The following is a 24,775-nucleotide window of genomic DNA, read 5'->3' as shown; positions in this document are numbered from 1 at the left end:
AATTTTGAGTGTCAAAATTTGGTTAACTCAAACATGCATGCTTGCCACATAATCCCAAACATTTGAGTGGAATTTTAAGTGTCAAAATTTGGTGATCTCAAATTTGCATGAACATGCAAACATGACTCTTTAAATAGAGTGATCATGGTACATGGAAGGTCTTCTTCTTCTTGGTGGAAAACCTTGAGAAAAACCTCTCACAAACACTCTCTTCACATATAAAAAATCCCTCCCAAGCTTAGTCACTCACCGGATTCCACAATCCTGTTCTAAGACCGGAGGATAGTGGAGAAGACACTAGTGGTGGTTTGAAACCGGTTCGTGAGGGAAAAGGAGTTTGAACTACAAAAGGTTAGTATCTAAACTAATTAAGTTTTAATACTTATGAACATGCTAGTTATATACTATAATTGATGTTCTAAAAGTGCCTAAGATCCAAATTGCTTTCGCATGTGTTATATTAACACCATCAATTGCTTCCACAAGTGTTATATTAACACTATCAATATTGTGGGTATTTATAGTCTCCCAACAAAAGACGTTTGTGGTCAGGATTTAATCCCGATCCCCTTTAATCTCCACAAAAGACGAAGTCAATTTTGACCATTTGACCATTGCAAAATGAAAAAAAAAAAAAATAATAATAAAATCTTTCAACAAATGTTGATATGTTTGAGTGGCTGGAGAAATAAACTTGAAATCTATTGGGCTTCACTCGTGTAGGTTTAAACCTTGTTGTTGACATTTTAAACATTCAATTGTCCTTCGTCAATCGTATTAGCTTCTAATTCTACAAATGATGGTTGAACCGAGCCGATCCAATTTTGTAGATGAAGAATGAATGTTTGTTGAATCTTCTTCGCCTTGGATCGTGTAATAGGTCCATTTGGAACACCGTGATTCTTATCAACCAAGATGTTGAGAATCCACAAATCTAGGGGGCTACTTCATATAAACATCTTCATTAAGAAGGCCATGAAGAAAAACNTTTGGAACATTGTGATTCTTATGGTTGAACCGAGCCGATCCAATTTTGTAGATGAAGAATGAATGTTTGTTGAATCTTCTCCGCCTTGGATCGTGTAATAGGTCCATTTGGAACACCGTGATTCTTATCAACCAAGATGTTGAGAATCCACAAATCTAGGGGGCTACTTCATATAAACATCTTCATTAAGAAGGCCATGAAGAAAAACATTCTGAATATCGATCTGCCGAATAACCTAATCATGAGAATGATAATAAGAGTCGAATAGTAATGGGCTTAACAACCGAACTGAAAGTATCATCATAATCAACGCCATATTGCTATTTAAACTCTTTAGGAACTAGGCGTGCTTTGTAGAGATCAATAGAGTCATCTCGCTTTTGCTTGAGTTTGAAAACACATTTGCAATCAATAAAGTTAAGACCAGCATGAGGAGGAACTAAGTGTCATGTCTTATTTTGTAGAAGTACCTAAAATTCATCATTCATTGCCTGACGCTAGGGGGATGCTCCATAGCAGTAATATGTGAAGTAGGTTCAGAGGCAGAATACCGAACCACAAAATATGTTACTTTTCCATCTATACGCACCTTGGGTTACTTGATATTGTGCTTCAATCAAGTACCATACGAATGAGCAGTAGGTGCAGGATCCACAGCTGAGGGGATAACCGTACATGTCGTTGCGATGGGAGCAGTCGATCGACAAGCGGTTGAGGACCCGATGGGGCGTTGCGCACTTCAAGGCGAGCCAGGAGACCGGTCCTCAGGACTAGAGCCTAGAGAATCTGGGTGGGGCCCCGGCGATGCGAGAATAGCATCTGCTGGCGGAGGATCCGAGGCCCCAATCATCAGTGAAACAATCGATGCCGATTCGCGTTGCAGCGACACGAAGGATGGCGACAATGATCTCGAAGCTGATCTGGGCACCAGATTTTCTGCATCTAAGGAGTTAGTAGGCACATATATATGCATATGATCATGCTCCAAATTAGTACTGTCTTTATCCAAATGCAAAATAAGGGCCATTTTGTGTCGACTGCAAGGTTGGGGAAGAACTTAGTGGGGCTCTCTTGAACGGAAAAACATTCTCATCAAATATGACGTCTCTAGAAAGACTATAGTATCGGTGTCAAGACATTTATACCCTTCATGTAAAGAACTGTAGTCTAGAAAAACTCATTCCTTGGATCGAAAAGAGAGCTTTTGTTTGTAATAAGGGCGAAGATGAGGCCAACAAGGACACCCAAAAACTTTTAATAAGGAGTAATTTGGTGGGGTATGAAAGAGACGTTCTAAGGGACATTTGTTATTGATGACATGAGTAGGAAGATGATTGATGAGATACATGTTGTAAGAAATGCGTCATCCCAAAATTTAATAGGTAGATCAGCATGAGCTAGAAGGGCTAGGCAAGTTTCAACAACATGATGGTGCTTGCGTTCAACATAACCATTTTGTTGATGCGTGTGAAGGCACAAAACACAATGAGAAATTCCAAGAGAACGAAAAACGTGTAATGAATTTTCTGATATTCCCCACCCTAGACACACTTGATTTTAGTATCCAGGCGGCGCTCAATATGAGCTTAGAACTGCAAAAGTATATGAGGAGCTTCTATACGATCATGTAATGACTGGTCTTCGAAAATACCAAATCACGGGTCGCCACGTTGACTCAAGAGTAAAAAAAAACCTTTCAATACTTCTTGGTTTTTGAACAGGGGACTAAAAGTTAAAAGTTGCCTGATATACATTTCAAAAAAAATACTACAAAACACATAACGAGAATCCGCGGAGTCACATAAAAAGAAACGGTTACAACGCAGGTTTTCCAAAAACGTCAAAATCATAACCAAACGACATGGGAGAAGATGACTCAATCTAAGGGCCCCCTTCTGCAGCTGCACGACTCCACACATCCACACCATCGACCCAGATCTATTTTTCTCCTGAAAAATAGAAACAACAAGAATGAGTATATAAACAATACTCAGTAAGCAACCTGCTCGTAAGCTCTTGTCGAATTTAGCCATGTTCACGGGATCCTAAGTTTTGTGCTCGAATAGTCGCTAGTCTGAGACATAGTGGTGCATGGCAACATCTAACTGTTCCTAAGATTAGTAACTACCTGCCACTGTGCCTCGCTAGGCCGGGTCAGTCACTACCTGTCTTACGCCCTTGTTGGCTCAGATGAGTAAAACTACCTGTCTTAGGAACAGTAACTACCTGTCACTATGCCGCTCGGCTGGATCAGTAAAAAGGCCATGACTCGTCCCACTAAGCACCTCTGATGTGTTACCATAGTAATATACTATGATTACCCTTAACCCCTTGTGGGTGACTACGAAAACGGTACACTGTCATCTATGTGGTTCATAACTAATGATAACTAGCACCTAATAAATGATCGTACTCACAAAGGGTAACAATGGGTTACCCAAGCCCCACTCCCAATGCCTAACAAAGAACCACAGCAACAACACGTCACCATGCTAATTCACGTAATAACCATCTAGCTCAACATAAAAACATACCATCCCAAACGCTTATAAGAAATTTCACATTCATGCCAACGAAACTATATAACCATAACGACAATCAAAGTACAACCACACACATTATCGAAGTACCACCTCCATGAACTAACTTTATCCATTCCTAAATACGGTACTAAATTATTTAGCCACAAATCCAAACCGACTCCTACAAGCAATTACTTAAAAACTTGCTCTAGATGGTTACTTACCTGATCGTAGACTTCCCAAAACTTTATCAGTCTTCAAGTGTACCCTTGACTAAGCTAATTGGAATTTTTCTATAATAAGGCATAATGGAATGTGTGAGTCAAAGTACCTAAATCTGAATAAAGACAAATCAAATGGTGTGAAATGGGAAAAAAAATTGAGTTTCGGTTCTGTACAGGTGGGTCGGGTCGGGTCATGTCGTGCCCCCTGAGTTTTCGACCTCTTCTTCCCACCTTCTTCTTGATCTTTCTTTCCTTTCAGCACCCCATGTCTTCTTCTTCACAAGGACTCACCAACTTCCCTCGGCAATAACCTAGGTACACTAATCCAGTGAAATGTATTAGGGTTTTGGAAAGGAACAACAAAAATTACACCACTAGGGCTTACCGTCGGCGTTCTCCCTTCCTCAACCGTTCGGCCCACCGTTGCTGACGAGCGCTTCAAGCTTCGTCGTTCGTCTCCTCCGCTCCACCCTCTCCTCTATCTTCTTCTTCTTTCTTTTTTTTCTTTCTTTTTTTCTCTTTTCCTCTCCGCGGTCTTTCTTTTCTTTCTTTTCTTTTTTTTCTTTTCTTTTTCTTTTTTTTTAAAGAACCGTAAAAGAGTAGTACAGCTGGCCTTTCTCTCTCCTTACTTGTTGCCCGCTGCACGACTCTTACAAATCATGCATCATATAGATCCACGAAAATTTATTGAAATCATCAATGAATGATATAATATTTAAAGCCCTGAACAGATGGAGGTGTAGGACCCCAAATTAAAAAAAAAAAAAAAAAAAAAAAAGTTCCAAAGGTGACGAAGACTGATGAAAAGAACTAGTGTGGTAACTGATGACTTTTTGCTAACTGACACGCATTACAAACTGGCAAAGGTGACTCACTAGCACACGAAATATTATTGAAATGCAAAATTTACTTCACTACTTGAGATGAAGGATGTCCAAGACGTGCATGCCATTGAGTGTGAGCAGTAGATCTGCTCACTAAGGCGTGCTTAAGATCATCGACATCAGATGGTTTGATAGGATAGAGACCAGATTCACACCTCCCGTCCAGAAGACTTTTCCTCGAGTGTCAATCCTTAATAAAAAAAATGCCAAGGATGTTATTCAAAAATACGTAATTATCACGGAAAAATTTATGAACATAAAGAAGATATTTTGAAAATTTTAGGCACATGCAAAATATTACACAATGCAAGAGAACGAGTAGCAGTATTAATTGAAGAATGACCAGTATGCAAAATTTGCAAACCTGCTCCATTACCGACTTCAACTTGTTCACCTCCATGATAGCGTTCACGAACAGCGAGACGATCTAGGTCACTGGTGATATAATCAGTGGCGTCTGTGTCGCTGTACCAATTGGGATCAATCTTGTAGGAGGAAGTAGCCGCTAGTGCCGCAGAAGGAGGTTCATCTTGATAGGACTCATCCATCCTATACCAGCAACGAACAACAGTATGCCCCACTTTGCCATAGATCTGGCAAGAAGGACGAGTCGAAGGGTCATGACGATCACCAGTAGGACGAGAAGGCGCTCCACCTTGAGAATAGCCATGACCATGATCCCCACGCTCACGGTTCATGTGCTGACCACCACGACTAGCATAATTGGCCGAAGATCTAGGATTTAACTAAATTTCAGCCTGGTGTTGTAGTTGGCGAGCTTCAAACTCCATTAGATGTGTAAACACATCATCAAGCGTGAGGGCTTCACTCTTGGTAGTCATCGAGGTGATGAAGGGATCATAGTCAGGGCCAAGACCAACGAGGAGATATGTGATCACATCATCATCCTGCAAGGCAGAGTTGGCGGCGGCCAGCACTTTGATCTTGCAAAAATAATCTGCAGCAGGCAGATTCATTTCTTGGACGTGGCGAGCTCAACACAGATCTAAACAGTGCAAAAACGAGTTGATGATGAAAACATCCGCTGGAGGGTATCCCACACCTCCTTGGACATAGTAGCGGCAACCACATCGCAAAGAATCTCGTCAAACATGGAGGAGAGAAGGCCGTTAAGGACCTGTTAATCCTGATCCTGCCACCGATCATAGGCCGGATTAGAGGCCAAGTCAGCACCAGTAGTGGTTGGGGAAGGGACCAGCTAGGCAGGTGCGGCAATGAATTATCGAGGTATCCCATAAGCTTCGTACTCCGTAGATAGGGGAGGAGCCGGGCAAACCATATGATGAAGTTGTTTTTGGTGAGACGGATTGTGACAGCGTGGTGGAGAAGGATTGAGGCAAATGTCAACGCCATGGTAGATGAGATCGCGTTGCAGATGGTGGATGGAGAGGAGGAGCCTTGGCTCTGATACCATGTTAGGTTGAATGACACAATAACTTCTATGGATCACGACTTCATATATATATATATATATATATATATATATATATATATATATATATATATAGGAAATGTGTACAATGAAGATACATTTGTGGACTTTGATCAATGGCAACAAACCATGAAATCAGGAGACGCATCTCCAAGAATAAAGAACTCTCCTACTATGTATATAAAAATATAACCTTCTACCGTAAGAACTAGAACATCAATATAAAATTAGTCAAGTGCACTATTTAGGAGATTCTTGTGCCCCTCAATTAAACACAACTATAGGCCACATATAGAACAAATGCATGGATGAGTCAAGGAATCTACAACTATTCCTTTGTAATGAACTTACCCACATGGGTATATAGTAGCTTGGCAAACCGAGCCACCAACTAATTTCTAACTATAGACCACTATCGAGTGATCTTTCCCATAATGTTCCAACTACTCAATAGTTAGAACTAATTAGAATTTTCTCTAGTAGATGCATGTAATTGATAGATTACACAAGCAATAACACTTAACACATCGTCAACCAATCCACTCAAAGATCTCATAAAAACCCTAGATGAGTACAGACGTGCTCTTAAGAGTCGTGTTAATGAGACATTATGATACGACGAGCAGCCTTAAGGGGCCAGATTATTGAAACCTAGAGAGTAAGGGTTAAATGAATTAGTAAAAACTTGATTGGGTCAAAATCTCAAGAAACGTAGAGCTAGGGGATTCAATACTCTACTAAAGCTCATCTGAGAGTTTTCGATGTTAGTAATTAGTCTCGAACAACGTGTGACTCATCAAAGAAGGTCAATATCCCACAAAAGCTTGTCTAGGAGATGTAGATCTCAATAATTAGTCTCGGATAGTCAATGAGTCATTTAAAATGTTCAATACTGTGCAAGAGCTCGTTGAAGAGTTACACTACACAAATGTGATTCCTAGTTAACTAGTGACTTAACCAGGGTTTAGTACCCTACATATGTATAAGTATGTTGCTTTTCTTTTTTAGATGGACCCTGATGCAACAAGTTGACGATGGAAGCATTCACGCAGTTATAGGGGAACAATAGATTAGAGTTGACGATGGAAGCATTCACGCAGTTATAGGGGAACAATAGATTAGAGTCATGTTTTGACTTGTATATATTGGTTAGAGTCTTTTAAATCTTTAATGTCAAAATGTAGCTGTCCACAATTTGAAATCTCGAAAATTAAGTTGTTACAAGTAACGTGGCAATACACTATACAACATGTCTCCATCCCAATTTTCACCATTTCGAAGTTATTTTTAATAGTAGGATTTGAACTTTGCTTCAATTTTGAACCACTTCGGTAATTTTAATTTTTCATGCGATATATTTATATATTATTAATTGGATAATTTTGCTACTATAACAAGATACTCTAATAATTTTATATGCAATCTAATCATATTTTGAAAACCTTTAAAGTTAATGATTACGTAGCCACCTCTTGGTACTTGCCACACGTTGTGGAGTGGTAACTACAAGTTCCACAACCTCATCCTATTTGGGATTAAAAAAAAAAAAAAAAAGGCAAAGGCATGATTTAAGTTTATTTTGACACCACACCAGATCTACACACTTGGTTCCCGTGAACTTACTTCTTCAACATTTCTGTTTATGGCTTCCAATTTTGAGAGACTTCATTGCTATACAAGTGTCAAACAAGCTCCAATCTCCTCACCATTCATCAATGCAACAAGGGAATATCTTTACTGTTTGGAGCATGGAGATATTGTGAGGAAAGGCAAGGGCGTGCTCTCTGTTAGTTTATTTAATCTTGTATTAACTGTAATTCATTTTATTTACTGTTTGTATTTCAAATTATGTCAGTTGAGGGAAGTAATTAGCGGTTAAGGGTAGTTACTAGCTGTTAAGGGTAGTTACTAGCGGTTAAGGGTAGTTACTAGCAGTTAGTGTGGCTATTCTGTCTATATATGTATTATGTAACAAGTTGAATAATGAGTAAGTTGGTTTATTGCCTCTCTTAGTTGTATGAGTGTTTTCTAACATTTGGTATCAGAGCTTGGTTACATGCCAAAGATCATGCCGAGAAATAATAACAACACTGGAGAGAGAGGAGAGTCGTCGAAGTCTGCAACAAAGGAAGGTCTGGTAACACTCCAATACCCGACGTTATCGAGAACCAACTACGCAGCATGGGCTATGAAGATGAAGGTCTATTTGCGTGCTCAAGAGGTGTGGGACACAATCGAATCAACTGAGCCTCTGGATAGTCTTGATGAAAGGAAGGATCAAATGGCCTTAGCAGCTATCTATCAAGCAATCCCTGAGGAGATGTTGTTTTTGTTAGCAGAGAAAGAGACAGCAAAGGAAGCATGGCAGACACTAAAAACTATTCATCTCGGTGCTGAACGTGTAAAGGAGGCAAAGATCCAAACTCTGAAGATTGAGTTTGAAATTATGAATATGAAGGAGTCCGAGACTATTGATGATTATGCAGCAAGGTTGACAGAAGTCGTTAATAAAATACGTACTTTTGGAGACAAGTTTGAAGAGGCATACTTGGTGAAAAAATTCCTCCGCTCAGTACCTCCTAAGTTTCTTCATATCGCATCGGCAATAGAGCAATTTGCCGATTTAAAGGTGATGACCATGGAGGAAGTCATCGGCCGTCTTAAAGCATATGAGGAACGGATCGGTGGCAACAAAGAGAATGCTGAGCATGTCTTATTGACTCAAGGAGAATGGAAAGAGAAAGAACGTAGCGACAATGGAGGCCATAGCCGAGGGCGAGGTCGCAGTGGTCGCTGGAGAGGGAGAGGCCATGGTCGTGGAAACGACTCGTTTCATCAAGAGAAGAAGGCTGACAAGAGCAAGGTAAGATGCTACAATTGTCAAGGCCTAGGCCACTATGCCTCAGAATGTCGGAAGGTGAGGTGTTATAATTGCCAAAAGATTGGCCATTATGCATCCGACTGTAGATCGAAGAAATGGGAGGATCAGGCGCACTTGGCTGAGACGCAAAGTGATGAGGATGAGCCAGCCTTACTTACAGCACAAGTTTGTGAAGTCCGAACTCTCGGTTCACCAGAGTTGACGGAGATGGCTCTTTATGAAGAGAAGGTTGTCCCGGAAGAAATTGAGAAGAAAAGCAACACTTGGTTCCTAGATACGGGAGCCAGCAATCATATGACTGGTTGTCGAAGTTGGTTCTCGGAATTGAACGAGTCAGTGACCGGCACGGTGAAGTTCGAAGACGGATCACTTGTAGAGATAAAAGGACATGGAGATGTGAAGATTGAATCGGAGAAAAAAATAGAGAGGTGAGAAGAGAAGAAGAGCGATGGCAAGAAAATCGTTGGCGGTGTGAAGTTTGAATCCGAAGAGAAGAACAATGGCATTGTGGCGGAGGTCCAGAATGTGGCAACGGAGGTAGCGAAAGCAAAGGAGATAAAAGAGAAGGACTGTGACTGCGAGAAGAAGGAGAAGGAGGACGGAAACAATGACTGTGCTATTAAAAAACCAGTCGCCGGAGAAACGAAAGTAGAGAAGTTGAAGGAGGCCATTGTTTCCGGCAGTGCAATTGAAGTGGCATAGGTAATTAAACCTGTTGAGGAAAAGCCATTGGCCGGATAAGTAGAACAGGTAATTAAAACTGTCGATGAAAAGCAGTTGCCCATTGAAAGGAAGACAGAGAAGAAGGAAGGTGGAGATAATTGCGGCAGCTTTCATCCTGAAAAGCGGAGTATATTGTGGCGGCGTCAGCTGCTTGTCAAGGAATATGGTTAGGACGTTTACTGAAAGAATTGATTTGAAGAATGTAAGAGTGTGAAGATCGAAATACAAGATTAAGGGGATGATTTGTTAGTTTATTTAATCTTGTATTAACTGTAATTCATTTTATTTACTGTTTGTATTTCAAATTATGTCAATTGAGGGAAGTAATTAGCAGTTAAGGGTAGTTACTAGCGGTTAGTATGGCTATTCTGTCTATGTATTATGTAACAAGTTGAATAATGAGTAAGTTAGTTTATTGCCTCTCTTAGTTGTATGAGTGTTTTAACACTCTCCCATCCTTCAAGTTCCTACAAACAAATCATAATAGTTGCGGCCATTGCAGCCGGACTCCAATTTGGTTGGGCTCTCCAGCTTTCGTTGCTCACACCTTACGTACAACAACTGGGAGTTCCACGCACATGGTCGTCTTTCATATGGCTTTGCGGCCCAATGTCAGGCCTCATTGTGCAGCCGACTGTGGGGTACTACAGCGATCGTTGCAGCTCTAGGTTTGGGCGTCGTCGGCCCTTCATTGTTGCTGGGGCTGTCTTTGTGGCGGTTGCCGTTATCCTCATAGGCTTTGCTGCAGACATTGGGCATTCCGCGGGAGATGAGCTTGCCAAGCGCACAAAGCCAAGGGCTGTGGCCATATTCGTGGTTGGATTCTGGGTTCTCGATGTGGCTAACAACATGCTGCAAGGCCCTTGTAGGGCCCTATTGACAGGGCTGTCCTTGGGAATCCTGAACCTGTTCATAGTGATCCCACAGCTTTTAGTGTCGGCAGTTAGTGGGCCCTTAGACGCAGCCTTCGGGGGAGGGAACTTACCGGCGTTCGTGATGGGTGGAATTGCGGCCTTTGCAAGCTCCATGTGTGCCATCTTCCTTCTCCCCGACCCACCACCTCAGTGTGATGTGTCCTTAACAATGGGCGGTGGCCATTCATTCTTCCACCACTCTCTCATTCTTCCAATTTTTGTATCAGCTTCTTCCTTAGTTCACCACATAGTTAATAAAAATAGCATAATTTATGTTCAAGTACTCTCTCGTATGTTTCCATTATAACATAACATACATCATGATGGCGAGTGCCTAGCAGGAACCAATGCCTCTTTCAAATGTGGTAAGGGAGGACACTGTATCGTAGAATTCCTGCATCCCAAGGACCAGGGAAATAAGCAAGAAGGGCACCTAGATTCTGTATCAACAAGACATATGGAAGTGATGTTGATAGTCTTAGACATCAATGACTTCGATGTTATCGTAGGAATGGATTGACTAGCTACGCCTATATGTTGAAATATCATCACTAGCCCAATAGAGTCAAGCCCAATAATTGTACAACCCCATCATATATTTATTTGAGTAGAGATTTAGGGAAAATATCTCGAGATTTGAGGAGAAAGAGATCTAGATATTTTAGGAAAAAGATTCAGATTTGTTACGTCTAGATTTAGATTTGTTAGGTCTAGATTACGTAGGCTACAGTATAAATATACCCCTCCACCCTACCTGGGTTATTCATCCAAAAAAATCCAAAAACAATAAAAAGGAGAAGTATTCTAGAGTGTCTTGTATTCTCTTCTCGATTGATGTTAATAAAGAGTGCGAGTGTTTCCCACAGTGAGTTGTGTTCAACATTTGGTATCAGAGCGAGGTTAGTGTAGGTTATCTAATCTCTTGGAATTATTAGTATGCTCTGTGGTTGCAGCCTGTCTGATCTTCCACATCAGAAACGATTTCTTGAGATTAGTAGTGAGTGAGTTTCTTTTGTGTCGTGAGTAGTCTGTGACTCTGCAAGTCTTGTGTCGAAAGAGCTTGTTTGGTATTACTGAGGTATGACCAACACGATGGGTGATTTCCAAATCGTTGGAGGAATCAAGAAACTCAACAACAACAACTACAACACGTGGGCAACATGCATGATGTCCTATTTACAAGGACAAGATCTTTGGGAGATCGTTGGCGGGTGTGAAACTACGCCGCCAGAGGAGGATTCTAACGGCGCATTGCGCAAATGGAGAATCAAAGCAGGCAAAGCAATGTATGCCTTGAAGACCACAATCGAAGAAGAGATGTTAGAACATATTTGGGACGACAAGACACCGAAAGAAGCATGGGACACGTTGTGATGTTGTTCTCAAAGAAGAACGATACGAGGCTACAACTTCTGGAGAATGAGTTGTTGTCAATTTCACAACATGACATGACAATTGCTCAGTACTTCCACAAGGTCAAATCGATCTGTCGGGAGATTACTGAACTAGACCCAAAGTCCGCCATTGTAGAATCTCAAATGAAGAGGATTATAATCCACGGATTGCGACCAGACTATCGAAGCTTCATTACTGCTGTACAAGGATGGCCCACTCAACCATGACATATAGAGTTCGAAAATTTGTTAGCCAGCCAAGAAGTCATGGCTAAACAAAATGGGAGGGATCACATTGAAGGGTGAAGAAGAAGCACTCTACACAAGTGAAAGTCGGAGCAATAATAGGCCTTCTACCAAACGTGGATACAATGGTGACAAAAGAAGAAGCCACCAAGGAACTGCACAACCTGAGAGAGCTCAGAAGAACGACAACAAGAGTTTCCAAGAAAAGAGATTTTGAGGTATTTGCTATAATTGCGGGAAAAAGGGCCACATGTCTAGAGATTGTTGGTCTAGGAAAAAGTCGGTTGAAAGCAATGTGGTAATATCCAAAAAGAAGATAGAGGATGAATGGGATGCAGAGGTACTATGTTCAATAGTAGAAGACGAGCTAGCACTCATGGCAATAATAGAAGAGCATATCGATTATGAGGATGACTGGATCATTGATTCATGATGCTTAAACCACATGATTGACGATCAAAGCGGTGCAATAGAAGAGGGGTGGCCCTCAGAGAAGGATGTATTATCAGGCCTTGAGCAAATTGAAGAAATTCTTCTACAGAACACGGGGGAGCAAACTGAAGAAATTCTTTTACAGAGCACAGAGGAGCAAACTGAAGAAATTTCTTTTACAGAACACAGAGGAGCAAACTGAAGAGATTCTTCCACAAAAGACGGGGGAGCAAATTGTACACATTTGCTTAAGTGCTGATGTGCCTACAGATTCAAGTGACACTAGTGTTGGTGAGCAAGAAGTGACTCAACCAAGCGAGCCTAGTGAAAATGAAATGACACCTCAACAACTCAGACATTTAGAAATAATCCTAAAGGCAAATCCAGAGTATGCCAACGCAGTAGAAGACGAAGTTAATGAGCCGGAGACATATGAAGAAGCATCACAAAACTCAGCTTGGCAGAAAGCATTGGAGGAAGAAACTATAGCCCTGGAACAAAATCAGACTTGGGAGTTAGTGCCAAGACCAAGAGATACCAAACTCATCTCTTGCAAGTGGGCTTACGAAATAATGTGTACCCCGGATGGATCAATCGTAAGATACAAAGCTCAGACTATAGATTCAGGGTTCTTTAAAGAATATGGACTAGACTATGATGAAACGTTTAGTCTAGTGGCAAAGATCATTATCGTACAAGTTCCTCCAGTACTTACGGTAAATAAAGATTGGAAATTATGGCAGATGGATATGAATAATGCTTTCTTGCATGGAGAGTTAAACAGAGAGTTCTACATGAACCAACCGAAGAAATTCGAAAATGAAGTTGGTGTCATTGATCAATATATGCAAAATCCGAAGAAGGCTCATTTGGATGCGTCTCGACGAACCTTGAGATATGTCAAAGGTACAATCAATTACGATCGTTTATACAAAAGAAGCGAAGACTGGAAGCTAGCTGGATATAGTGATGCTGACTATGCACGAGACCATGATACTTGGAGGCCAACCACTGGGTATGTGTTCAAGTTTGGTTCAGGATCAATTTCTTGGTGTAGCAAGAGACAACCAACAGTATCATTATCAACTACAGAAGCAGAGTATAGAGCAGCTCAGGAAAATTCATGGTTAAAACTTTTGATGGAAGATTGACACCAGAAAATTGAGTATCCAATACCACTTCATTGCGACAACCAATCTGCGATTCGCCTAGCAGAAAATCTGGTGTTTCGTGCTAGAACAAAGCATGTGGAGGTGCACTACCATTTCATTAGAGAGAAGGCCCTAAAGGAAGAAATCGAGATGCAGCAGATCAAGACAGATGACCAAGTGGAAGACTGTTTACAAAAGGTCTGAATACTGACAAACATGAGAGCTTTCGCTGTCAGCTCAACATGGTGTAGTGAATGAGGACTAGTGCTGAGGGGGAGTGTTGAAATATCATCACTAGCCCAATAGAGTCAAGCCCAATAATTGTACTAGCCCAATAGAGTCAAGCCCAATAATTGTACGAGCCCATCATATATTTATTTTAGTAGAGATTTAGGAAAAATATCTCGAGATTTGAGGAGAAAGAGATCTAGATATTTTAGGAAAAAGATTCAGATTTGTTAGGTCTAGATTGCGTAGGCTACCGTATAAATACCCCTCCACCCTACCTAGGTTATTCATCCAAAAAAATCCAAAAACAATAAAAGGCAAAAGTATTCTACAGAGTGTCTTGTATTCTCTTCTCGATTGTTAATAAAGAGTGCGAGTGTTTCCCACAGTGAGTTGTGTTCAACACTATATAGATTGTTCGGCGAGGGAGGTATCAATCAGACCACCGTCCTGAGAAAGCCTCAAGTACAAAGGGGAATGTTCAAGAGACGTCTCAAGGTTAATCTCAGCCATGAAGCAAAAAGGCTGATCAAACACACAGCATGAGTGTTCCTAGCCATCATTGTTAGGATCGCACAACAACGCACACACTCAATCTAGATGAACACCAAAGAACAGGATAGAAAAAATGCGATGAACTCTGGCTAAAGGAATATTGATGACTTGAAGTATGTACCGTAAGAGAGAATATAAAATGTACAAAGCTCTGCCGGAGGGATATATATATATGGTTTAGCTTACTATATTTAGCTTTACTAGATATAACCTTCTACTATATATAACTATTTACCATATATAGTTTTGCCCGATATAGCTTTTTACTATACATAGCTATTTACTATTTATGAAAATTTACTTTATATGTCATTTATCAAATATAGCTTTACTATGTATAACCGTTGACTCAGCTATAAATAAGCAGCAGGCTTCATAACCTAACAATTCTCCCACTTCGAGACTGATCCAGTTAACCAAGAATTTCATTCTCAAACGATTATGAATATCTTCACTGCACCATACCGATTGAGGTTTTGTACAACCTCAATATTCCAACATCAACACATTTTGTCAATATGTTTGCTGGATTCTTTGCACCCGCTATCTTCTCAAAACACATCACCATCTTCCACTAACCTGCAAGTGAAATGATATCGCCTTTCATGTTTTATCTTTAAATGATAGATCGGGTTCCTCACCAACTGTATGACACTCTGATTATCTCTATAAAGAATCCTTTCGTGCTGCTTCTTGCCTAATTCTTCCAGATAGTCAATCATCCATATCGTCTTCTTTCCAACTTCAGCTATTGTCACGTACTCAGCCTCAGTACAACGCATTTTTGAAGCCCAGACGTCCCATCATCCATGGCTTGCTCCCACTTGGTTGTATCCTCCAACTGTAGGGCCTGCTCAAAGGGTTGTGGTTCCCTTTCATCAACAACAGATAGTGTAATGAAGGTACATACATATTTGGTACTCTGATAGTACTGGATGATCTTCTCAACACCAGTTCAGGTGTCACTTGCTCCACTGCTGATTCCTCTGCAGTCTTCTTAGGAGTTTCATTAGTATCTGCTACAACATCACTAGGTGAGTTTTCTTGCAACTCAAGCTCAACTCCCACTTGCTTCATGGTCTTGGAACCTTGCTCCATATCTGGTTCCTCAGCAGTAGTCTCAAGGAGTTTCATGAGTATCTGCTGCAGCATCACTAAGTGAGTTTTCTTGCAACTCAAGCTCAACTTTCACTTGCTTCGTTGTCTTGGAACCATGCTCCACATCTGGTTCCTCAGCATTAGTCTCAGGAGTTTCATGAGTATCTGCTACATCGTCACTAGGTGAGTTTTCCTGCAACTCAAGCTCAACTCCCACTTGCTTCGTCGAACCTTGCTCCAGATATGGTTCAATTTCCACTTTCTTCAATTCTCTGGCGGTTCTTGTGAAGCTAACTCGTTTCTGCTTGCCCATAACGTAGTTCTCACAATGACCCACATCAACAGATTTCAGACCTTCTAAAACTCCTTTCGCGGCCAGCGTCTTCATTCCTTTCACGCTCATATGTCCAAGTCTATTGTGCCATAGACTTGAATTTAAAGCACTCTCAGCAACAGCAGCTACGTTCATACACCCTGCAGTGGTGTATAAGGTTCCAGATTTTGAGCCACGTGCTACCATCCTTCATAATCTTCCACAAACTCTTCCCTAACTTTGTTGTATAACCTGTGTTGTCCAACTGACCAATAGAGATTAGGTTCTTTTTTAGACCCGGAATATATCTGACATCCTTTCATGTCCACTAATTTGCTGCCGAAGTTTTTATGCAGACATCCTCTTTTCCTTTAATCTTCAAATCTTTGTTGTCGGCAAGATACACCTTCTCGAAATTTCCAGACTTGAAATTCCGGAACAACTCTTTATTTGGAGACGAATGAAAAGATGCACCTGAATCCAAAATCCAGGATTCAATCGAACTATCCACACTGAGGATTAGAGCATCCCCAATGTCTTCTGCTGAATTTATAGAATCATCATCATCTCCTGAGTTGTGATTCTGCTTCCTCTTTGGTCTTGTACAACATGTCCGAAAGTGACCTTTTTCTCCACAATTCCAACACGTTACGTTTGGTCTATTTGGAGATTTTTCTCGGTTCTTTGATTTTGATTGCCCTTTGTTTGGGCCCTTCGGTTCACTTCTTCTGTAACGACCCTAATCCACCGCTAGCAGATATTGTCCTCTTTGGGCTTTCCCTTTCGGGCTTCCCCTCAAGGCTTTAAAACGCGTCTGCTAGGGGAAGGTTTCCACACCCTTATAAAGGGTGATTTGTTCTCCTCCCCAACCAACATGGACATCACAATCCACCCCTCTTCGGGGCCCAACGTCCTCGCTGGCACTCGTTCCTTTNAGATATGGTTCAATTTCCACTTTCTTCAATTCTCTGGCGGTTCTTGTGAAGCTAACTCGTTTCTGCTTGCCCATAACGTAGTTCTCACAATGACCCACATCAACAGATTTCAGACCTTCTAAAACTCCTTTCGCGGCCAGCGTCTTCATTCCTTTCACGCTCATATGTCCAAGTCTATTATGCCATAGACTTGAATTTGAAGCACTCTCAGCAACAGCAGCTACGTTCATACACCCTGCAGTGGTGTATAAGGTTCCAGATTTTGAGCCACGTGCTACCATCCTTCATAATCTTCCACAAACTCTTCCCTAACTTTGTTGTATAACCTGTGTTGTCCAACTGACCAATAGAGATTAGGTTCTTTTTTAGACCCGGAATATATCTGACATCCTTTCATGTCCACTAATTTGCTGCCGAAGTTTTTATGCAGACATCCTCTTTTCCTTTAATCTTCAAATCTTTGTTGTCGGCAAGATACACCTTCTCGAAATTTCCAGACTTGAAATTCCGGAACAACTCTTTATTTGGAGACGAATGAAAAGATGCACCTGAATCCAAAATCCAGGATTCAATCGAACTATCCACACTGAGGATTAGAGCATCCCCAATGTCTTCTGCTGAATTTATAGAATCATCATCATCTCCTGAGTTGTGATTCTGCTTCCTCTTTGGTCTTGTACAACATGTCCGAAAGTGACCTTTTTCTCCACAATTCCAACACGTTACGTTTGGTCTATTTGGAGATTTTTCTCGGTTCTTTGATTTTGATTGCCCTTTGTTTGGGCCCTTCGGTTCACTTCTTCTGTAACGACCCTAATCCACCGCTAGCAGATATTGTCCTCTTTGGGCTTTCCCTTTCGGGCTTCCCCTCAAGGCTTTAAAACGCGTCTGCTAGGGGAAGGTTTCCACACCCTTATAAAGGGTGATTTGTTCTCCTCCCCAACCAACATGGACATCACAATCCACCCCTCTTCGGGGCCCAACGTCCTCGCTGGCACTCGTTCCTTTATCCAATCGATGTGGGACCGCCCCCAAATCTACCCCCCTTTATAACGGTGTGGAAACCTTCCCCTAGCAGACACATTTTAAAGCCTTGAGGGGAAGCCCGAAAGAGAAAGCCCAAAGAGGAAAATATCTGCTAGCGGTGGATTAGTGTCGTTACAGTTGATATCAGAGCCAGTCACCGGACGATGTGCCGGCCTTCTCGCCTGGTAATTTGAATGGTTGTAAATAACAGAGCACATAAAAAATATGTAATTAGACTGTTAAACAGAGTTAAAGGAATTAGATATGAGAATAAAATTAAAAAAGAATTAGAATTAAAAGAAAAAAAAAATNCACTTCTTCTGTAACGACCCTAATCCACCGCTAGCAGATATTGTCCTCTTTGGGCTTTCCCTTTCGGGCTTCCCCTCAAGGCTTTAAAACGCGTCTGCTAGGGGAAGGTTTCCACACCCTTATAAAGGGTGATTTGTTCTCCTCCCCAACCAACATGGACATCACAATCCACCCCTCTTCGGGGCCCAACGTCCTCGCTGGCACTCGTTCCTTTATCCAATCGATGTGGGACCGCCCCCAAATCTACCCCCCTTTATAACGGTGTGGAAACCTTCCCCTAGCAGACACATTTTAAAGCCTTGAGGGGAAGCCCGAAAGAGAAAGCCCAAAGAGGAAAATATCTGCTAGCGGTGGATTAGTGTCGTTACAGTTGATATCAGAGCCAGTCACCGGACGATGTGCCGGCCTTCTCGCCTGGTAATTTGAATGGTTGTAAATAACAGAGCACATAAAAAATATGTAATTAGACTGTTAAACAGAGTTAAAGGAATTAGATATGAGAATAAAATTAAAAAAGAATTAGAATTAAAAGAAAAAAAAAATGGAAGAGGGGGAAGATGGTAAGAAGAAAAGAAAATTAAATCGATCTAAAATGGTTCGGTTAATTGCATAGATATTTTTTAGCACGGACTTCAAACATCCCAGATTAGGGTTTCTGAATTAGGGNATGGTTCGGTTAATTGCATAGATATTTTTTAGGAAAGAAATGAAAATCAGATTAGATTGAAAATAGCCCGTACAATAGGCAGAATTAAAGATATTTTTAGGAAAGAGAATGAAAAAATTCAAAATCTTTTATGGAATTAATTAGAATCAGATTTCCACCTCCATTACCTAGTTATTTAGATTTTAATTAGGAGTTAGAAATCATGTCAGATCATTAGATCATAAATCTTCTTCTTTATACAATTATTTAGAATTATATTTGTTACTAAATTGATAGATTTCTGCTTTGTACAATTATTTAGAATTATATTTAGAATTAAATCTCCAATTCATTTACTAAACTGTTAGAATTAAATAGGGAAGAAAAGAATTAAACAAGAGGTTTGGAAAAGAATTAAACCGAGAGAGGTTTGGAGAAGAATTAAACCGAGAGAGGTTTGAAAAGAATTAAACGGAGAGAGAGGTAAAGAAATATATATATATATATATATATATATATATTTAATTAAGTACAGAAAAGAATAAAGAAAGAGGTAAAGGAAAGGAAATTATATATGTTTAACTAATTAAATACAGAAAAGAAGAGAGAGAGAGACAGTAGAGAAGGAAAAGGGAAGATTTGGCAGAAACAATTTTACCGAGTAAATACATAGAGTAAAAAAGGATAACGATATATATATATATATATATATATATATATATATTCAATACTCATAAAGTCTCACATGGAGTTTAACACATGGACCATTGTAAAATTTAGAGAATTGAAATTGATGTCATAGTTCATATAGGTTGGCTTGGATACAAATAACAAAACTGAACTTGATAAATTGGTGATACTAGTCTAAGTTAATCAGGTAAGTGGTTTTACTATAGGATAGGCTAAAAAATTGTATGAGTTATGATGATGTATGAACTATGTCGTACGATGCGGTATATGAGTTATGATGATGTGTGGGTTACGATACTTGATGATGTGTGCAGTATATATATATATTGGTGAATGACATACTTGATATGTTTGATGCACTTTGTGGCAATATGATGAGTATGATGATTGCGTGACATTTACCTTAATATGATGATGTTTTCCATATTGAGCATGCTATATGATGATGAGTGCCATATTGCATCATGTCGTTAGATCGACATAGGACACAACCTTAAGAGCATGAAAATGATATTAATATAAATATCCACGAGTATGTGTTACCTAGAGTAACAAAGAGATGAGACTAGAGGGTTGTGTCAGAAGAGACATTATGATGGATTTAGAGGGACCTCATGCATATTGTATGTTCATAAGCATAGGGCTACTTCCCCTAGAGATGATGAGTGCGGACGCGCACCGTATGATGAGCGCGAATGCGCACAGGTGCGAAAGCACACAGATGAGGGTGTTCATGAGGTGCATGACACTATGGGGTTCCGCTGACCTCCGGACGTCGCTACAGATTAGCTTGACCAGAGGGTCCAGGGGGTGTGCGAGCGCCCTGGGGATTCACACTCGCACGTGTGAGTCGTGTGTAGGGAAGTACTACACATCCAATTTGTCCGAGACTGGAGGCCACCCCTAAGATGATTAGAGATAGGTCCCTAAATCATGATTGCATGTATTTGCATTTGCATGGCCCCTATAGTGGGGCCACTTACTGAGTATTCTTTGAAATACTTAGACCGTGTGCCACATCATTTTTCAGGTAAAGGCAAGGCGCACTTGTACGAGGGATGGCGGCATTGCGAGCAAAAACTGTGGCACGTGCATAGGGTAGATTCATATTTAAATTTCTAGTCTTAAGTTAGAATATGTTGTTTTGCATTTCATTGTTTTAAATTATTTTGTATTTGTTTTTTTTCTCTAAATTTCAGTAATTCATATTTAAACACGTAAGACCATGACTGTATTTTCTAGAGAAGAAGTTGTTTTAAAAGTGTTTTTGAAGTTTACGTTATAAATTATGTTCATGTAAGAGTTTTATTTCTGCATTATAGATGAGCATGAGACGTTAGTAGCAACTCTGAGTATGTGGAAATTTAGGGTCGTTACATCTTCCCTGTTGGTCAACACTGAGAGCACTACCAGATGAATTTTCAATTTCTCGTTTGTGAATACTTTTGCTGAGAACTACATCTCGAATTTCATCAAACTTTAGTTTATCAAATCCTCTGGAACTGCTGATTGCAGCAACAACAGTATCCCACGACTCGGATAAAGATGACATCAAAATCAATGCTTTAATTTCATCCTCGAAGTTAATTTCCACCGAACTCAGTTGACTTACGATCATACTGAATTCATTTATATGATCAATAACAGATCCACCTTCAGACATCTGTAGATTGAACAATCTTCGCATCAAATACACCTTGTTCATAGCCGACGGTTTTTCGTACATATTCAACAGTGCCTTCATTAGATCTGACGTTGTCAACCTTGATGATGTTAAATGCCACGTTTCTGGAGAGCGTCAACCAGATCATCCCTAAGTCTTTTCGATCCTTGAGCTTCCACTGCTCCGTGGTCATGGTATCCAGCATCACTCCCAACAGGGGTTCGTGAAGATTTTTTTGGTACAGATAATCTTCAATCTGCATCTTCCAGAAACTGAAATCGGATCCATCGAACTTCTCAATTCCAATCTTTGAAATTTCCATCTTCACAGATCATGGTGACTTCCGCCTAGCTCTGATACCAGTTGTTAGGATCGCACAACAACGTACACACTCGATCTAGATGAACACCAAAGAACAGGATAGAGAAAATGCAAGGAGAACTCTGGCTAAAGGATTTAGATTGATGACTTGAAGTATGTACAGTAAGAGAGAATATAAAATATACAAAGCTCTACCCGAGGGATATATATATATGGTTTAGCTTACTATATTTAGCTTTACTAGACATAACCATCTACTATATATAACTATTTACTATATATAACTTTACCCAATATAACTTGTTATTTACTAACAATTTATTTTATATCTCATCTACCAAACATAGCTTTATTATGTATAACCGTTGACTTAGCTATAAATAAGCATCAGGCTCCATAATCTAATAATCATCACCAAAACTAATAAAGCAAACATGGATATATCCTCCATACTAGTAGTAAAGGACTTTTAAAGTAGTAAGGGACTTTTAGAATGTCTTTACAGAGGAGGCCTACCCCTGTCAGAGAGAGACTTTGGGATCAAGTTAGAAACTCAAACCATCATCAAGGCCCCTTATAGAATGGCTTTTGCTGAATCAAAGAACTCAAAGAACAACTGGAAGGGCTATTAGACAAAGGGTTCGTGAGACACTTGGTGTCTCACTGTGGGGAGCTCCTGTACTTTTCGTAAAAAAGAAAGATAGTTCCTTTCGATTGTGAAAAGACTACAGGGAGCTCAACAAAGTCACAATAAAGAATAGGTACCCACTCCAAATGATCGAAGACCTCTTCGATCAACTTCAAGGGGCATCAGTGTTCTCCAAATAGATTTAACGTCAAGATATCACCAACTAAGGATCAAGGAGGAAGACGTACCAAAGACAACCTTCAGAAGCAGGTATGGACACTACAAGTTCACGGTGATGTCCTTTGGAGTAACTAACGCCTCTGCAGCCGTCATGAACCTAATGAACCGAGTATCCAAGGACTTCCTCGACACATTCGTAATCATCTTCATCGATGATATTCTCATTTACTCCAAGACCAAGAAGGAACATGAAACCCACCTCAAAATGGTATTGACAAGGTTACGAACTGATCAACTATATGCGAAGTTTTCTTAAGTGCGGATTTTGCTTCCTGTGGTGGCCTTTCTCGGACATTTGGTGTCAAAAAAAGGTATTTCCATAGACCCACTAAAGTTGAGGCGATAATGAAATGGCCCCGACCAACTACGGTCACAGAAGTTAGAAGCTTTCTAGGACTAACAAACTATTACAAGAGGTCTATAAAGGCCTTCAAAAAAAATATTGTCTCCTCTAACCTAGCTCACCAAAAATGGAAAAACTTTCACTTAGACATCAGTATGCGAGAAGAGCTTCACGGAACTCAAGGACAAGTTGGTAACAACCCCGATCCTCACACTACCAGATAACTCAAGAAACTTTGTTATTTATAGCGACACTTCAAGGAGAGGTCTAAGATGTGTACTAATGCAAAATAGAAGAGTGATAGCATATACCTCTCGCCAACTAAAAGAATATAAGTGCAATTATCCCACACATAATCTAGAGCTAGCAGTCGTGGTGTTTGCTCCCAAGTGGCGACACTATGTATATGGAGAAAGAATGCAAGTGTATACCGACTACAAGAGCATAAAGTACCTTTTCACGCAAAAAGAGCTCAACATGAGACAAAAAAGATAGTTGGAACTAGTAAAGGACTACGACATAGAGATGTTGTACCATCCTGGAAAAGCCAATGTTAACGCCGATGCCTTAAGCCGGAAGAAAGCTCCAAGAAGAAATGCTTGGGGTGAGCATCAAGTTCTTAGTTAAAAGCTTAACGATGAGATTGGCACAACTAACGATCCAACCTACACTAAGAAGACGTATAATTGATGCTCAGAAAAATGACCCTTACCTCAACAAAGTATTGGAACAACAAGAAGCTAACCGTCCTGAAGGATTTTTCATGTCTACAGAATAAGGGTCTCTTGTGAAGAGGATGGTTGTGCGTACCCAAGGACAAAGGACTAGTGAAGAAATTACTCATAGAAGCCCACAATTAGCCATTCGCCATCCACACTGGATGCACCAAAATGTATAAGACTTAAGATCCTATTATTGGTGGCAAGAGATGAAACGGGACATAGCGAACTATGTAAGCCGATGTTTGACGTGTTATCAAATCAAGACACCAAAAAACCATCCGTCAGGATTCCTACAACTCCTAAATATTCCCCAATGGATGTGGAAGGATGTTACGATGGATTTCAACTCAGTTACCTAAGACTAAAAAAGGCTTCCCTGTCATAGAGGTTATCGTTGATCGATTAACTAAATCCTCTCATTTCATCCTTGAGAAGACTACTTATTCAGTAGACAAGTGGGCCCAACTCTACTTGGAGGAGATAGTTCGATTACACGGAGTTCTTGTATCAATAGAAGTCTGCAAAAGGCAGTAGATATGTAGTTAAAGTTTAGTACATCCTTTCACCTTCAAATAGATGGTCAAACAGAAAGGCTCGACCAAGTATTGGAAGACATACTAAGGGCATGGGTAATGGACTTCACACGAAGTTGGGATGAGTACCTACATCTCATGGAATTCGCTTATAATAATAATTATCAGACCACCATATAATTGGACCCGTACAAAGCACTTTATGGACGGAGATGTCGATTCCCTTCCTTTTGGGAAGAAGTGGGAAAATGACAACTATTAGAGTTGGAACTGATGCAAATCACCAATGCCGCAATCCAAAAGTTAAAGGTGCTCAGGTTTGATAAAAAGGGGAAACTAAGCCCTAAATTTATCTGTCATTTCGAAATACTAGAAAGGATAGGACCTTTGGCCTATAGACTCGCACTACCTCCCAACTTATCTACCGTACACAATGTATTTCATGTATTCATGCTATGGAAGTATACTCCAGAACCCACTCACGTATTTGCACCTGAAGCACTTTCCTTATATGCTCATGGTCTTAGCACATTCAAGTTATTCAACAAAGTAGATCAAATTTCTTTGTTAGTCTAAAAATTTGATCCATTATTGTTTGGGGATCCCATTTTACAAACAAACAAGGTAGCGACAAAGATAGTGGGATAAAGACATAAAACGTATGGTTGTGAATGAATGCAGCAGATAGGAAGGTAAGGTAAGGTAAGGTA

At 40.3% G+C, this 24,775-nt stretch overlaps 1 protein-coding gene and 1 non-coding gene across 2 annotated transcripts; one reads left to right on the top strand and one right to left on the bottom strand.

Annotated features, from left to right (window-relative positions):
- Window positions 1-5,395: 5,395 nt before the first annotated feature.
- LOC111806218 lies at window positions 5,396-5,535 on the bottom strand. Its single transcript, XR_002816769.1, has one exon. It is a non-coding gene; the product is annotated as a small nucleolar RNA Z247 (small nucleolar RNA).
- A 2,178-nt stretch (window positions 5,536-7,713) lies between these two features.
- Window positions 7,714-10,896, top strand: LOC111805529 (sucrose transport protein-like). Its single transcript, XM_023690637.1, has 2 exons — window positions 7,714-7,841; window positions 10,119-10,896. Exons 1-2 carry the CDS (start codon window positions 7,714-7,716, stop codon window positions 10,894-10,896), a joined length of 906 nt encoding a protein of 301 aa, XP_023546405.1.
- The last annotated feature ends 13,879 nt before the right edge of the window (window positions 10,897-24,775 follow it).

Source organism: Cucurbita pepo, chromosome LG11, assembly GCF_002806865.2.
Source record: "Cucurbita pepo subsp. pepo cultivar mu-cu-16 chromosome LG11, ASM280686v2, whole genome shotgun sequence".
Taxonomy (NCBI): domain Eukaryota; kingdom Viridiplantae; phylum Streptophyta; class Magnoliopsida; order Cucurbitales; family Cucurbitaceae; genus Cucurbita; species Cucurbita pepo.
Note: the sequence above shows the minus strand (reverse complement) of the source record. Positions and strands in the feature narration are given on the sequence as shown.

What these genes read in the sequence shown, in the direction of transcription:
- LOC111805529 (XM_023690637.1), top strand. Translation starts at nt 7,714, where the DNA reads ATGGCTTCCAATTTTGAGAGACTTCATTGCTATACAAGTGTCAAACAA. An exon ending in GGAGATATTGTGAGGAAAGG is followed by an intron (nt 7,842 to 10,118) that starts CAAGGGCGTGCT and finishes TATGAGTGTTTT; the next exon opens with AACACTCTCCCATCCTTCAA.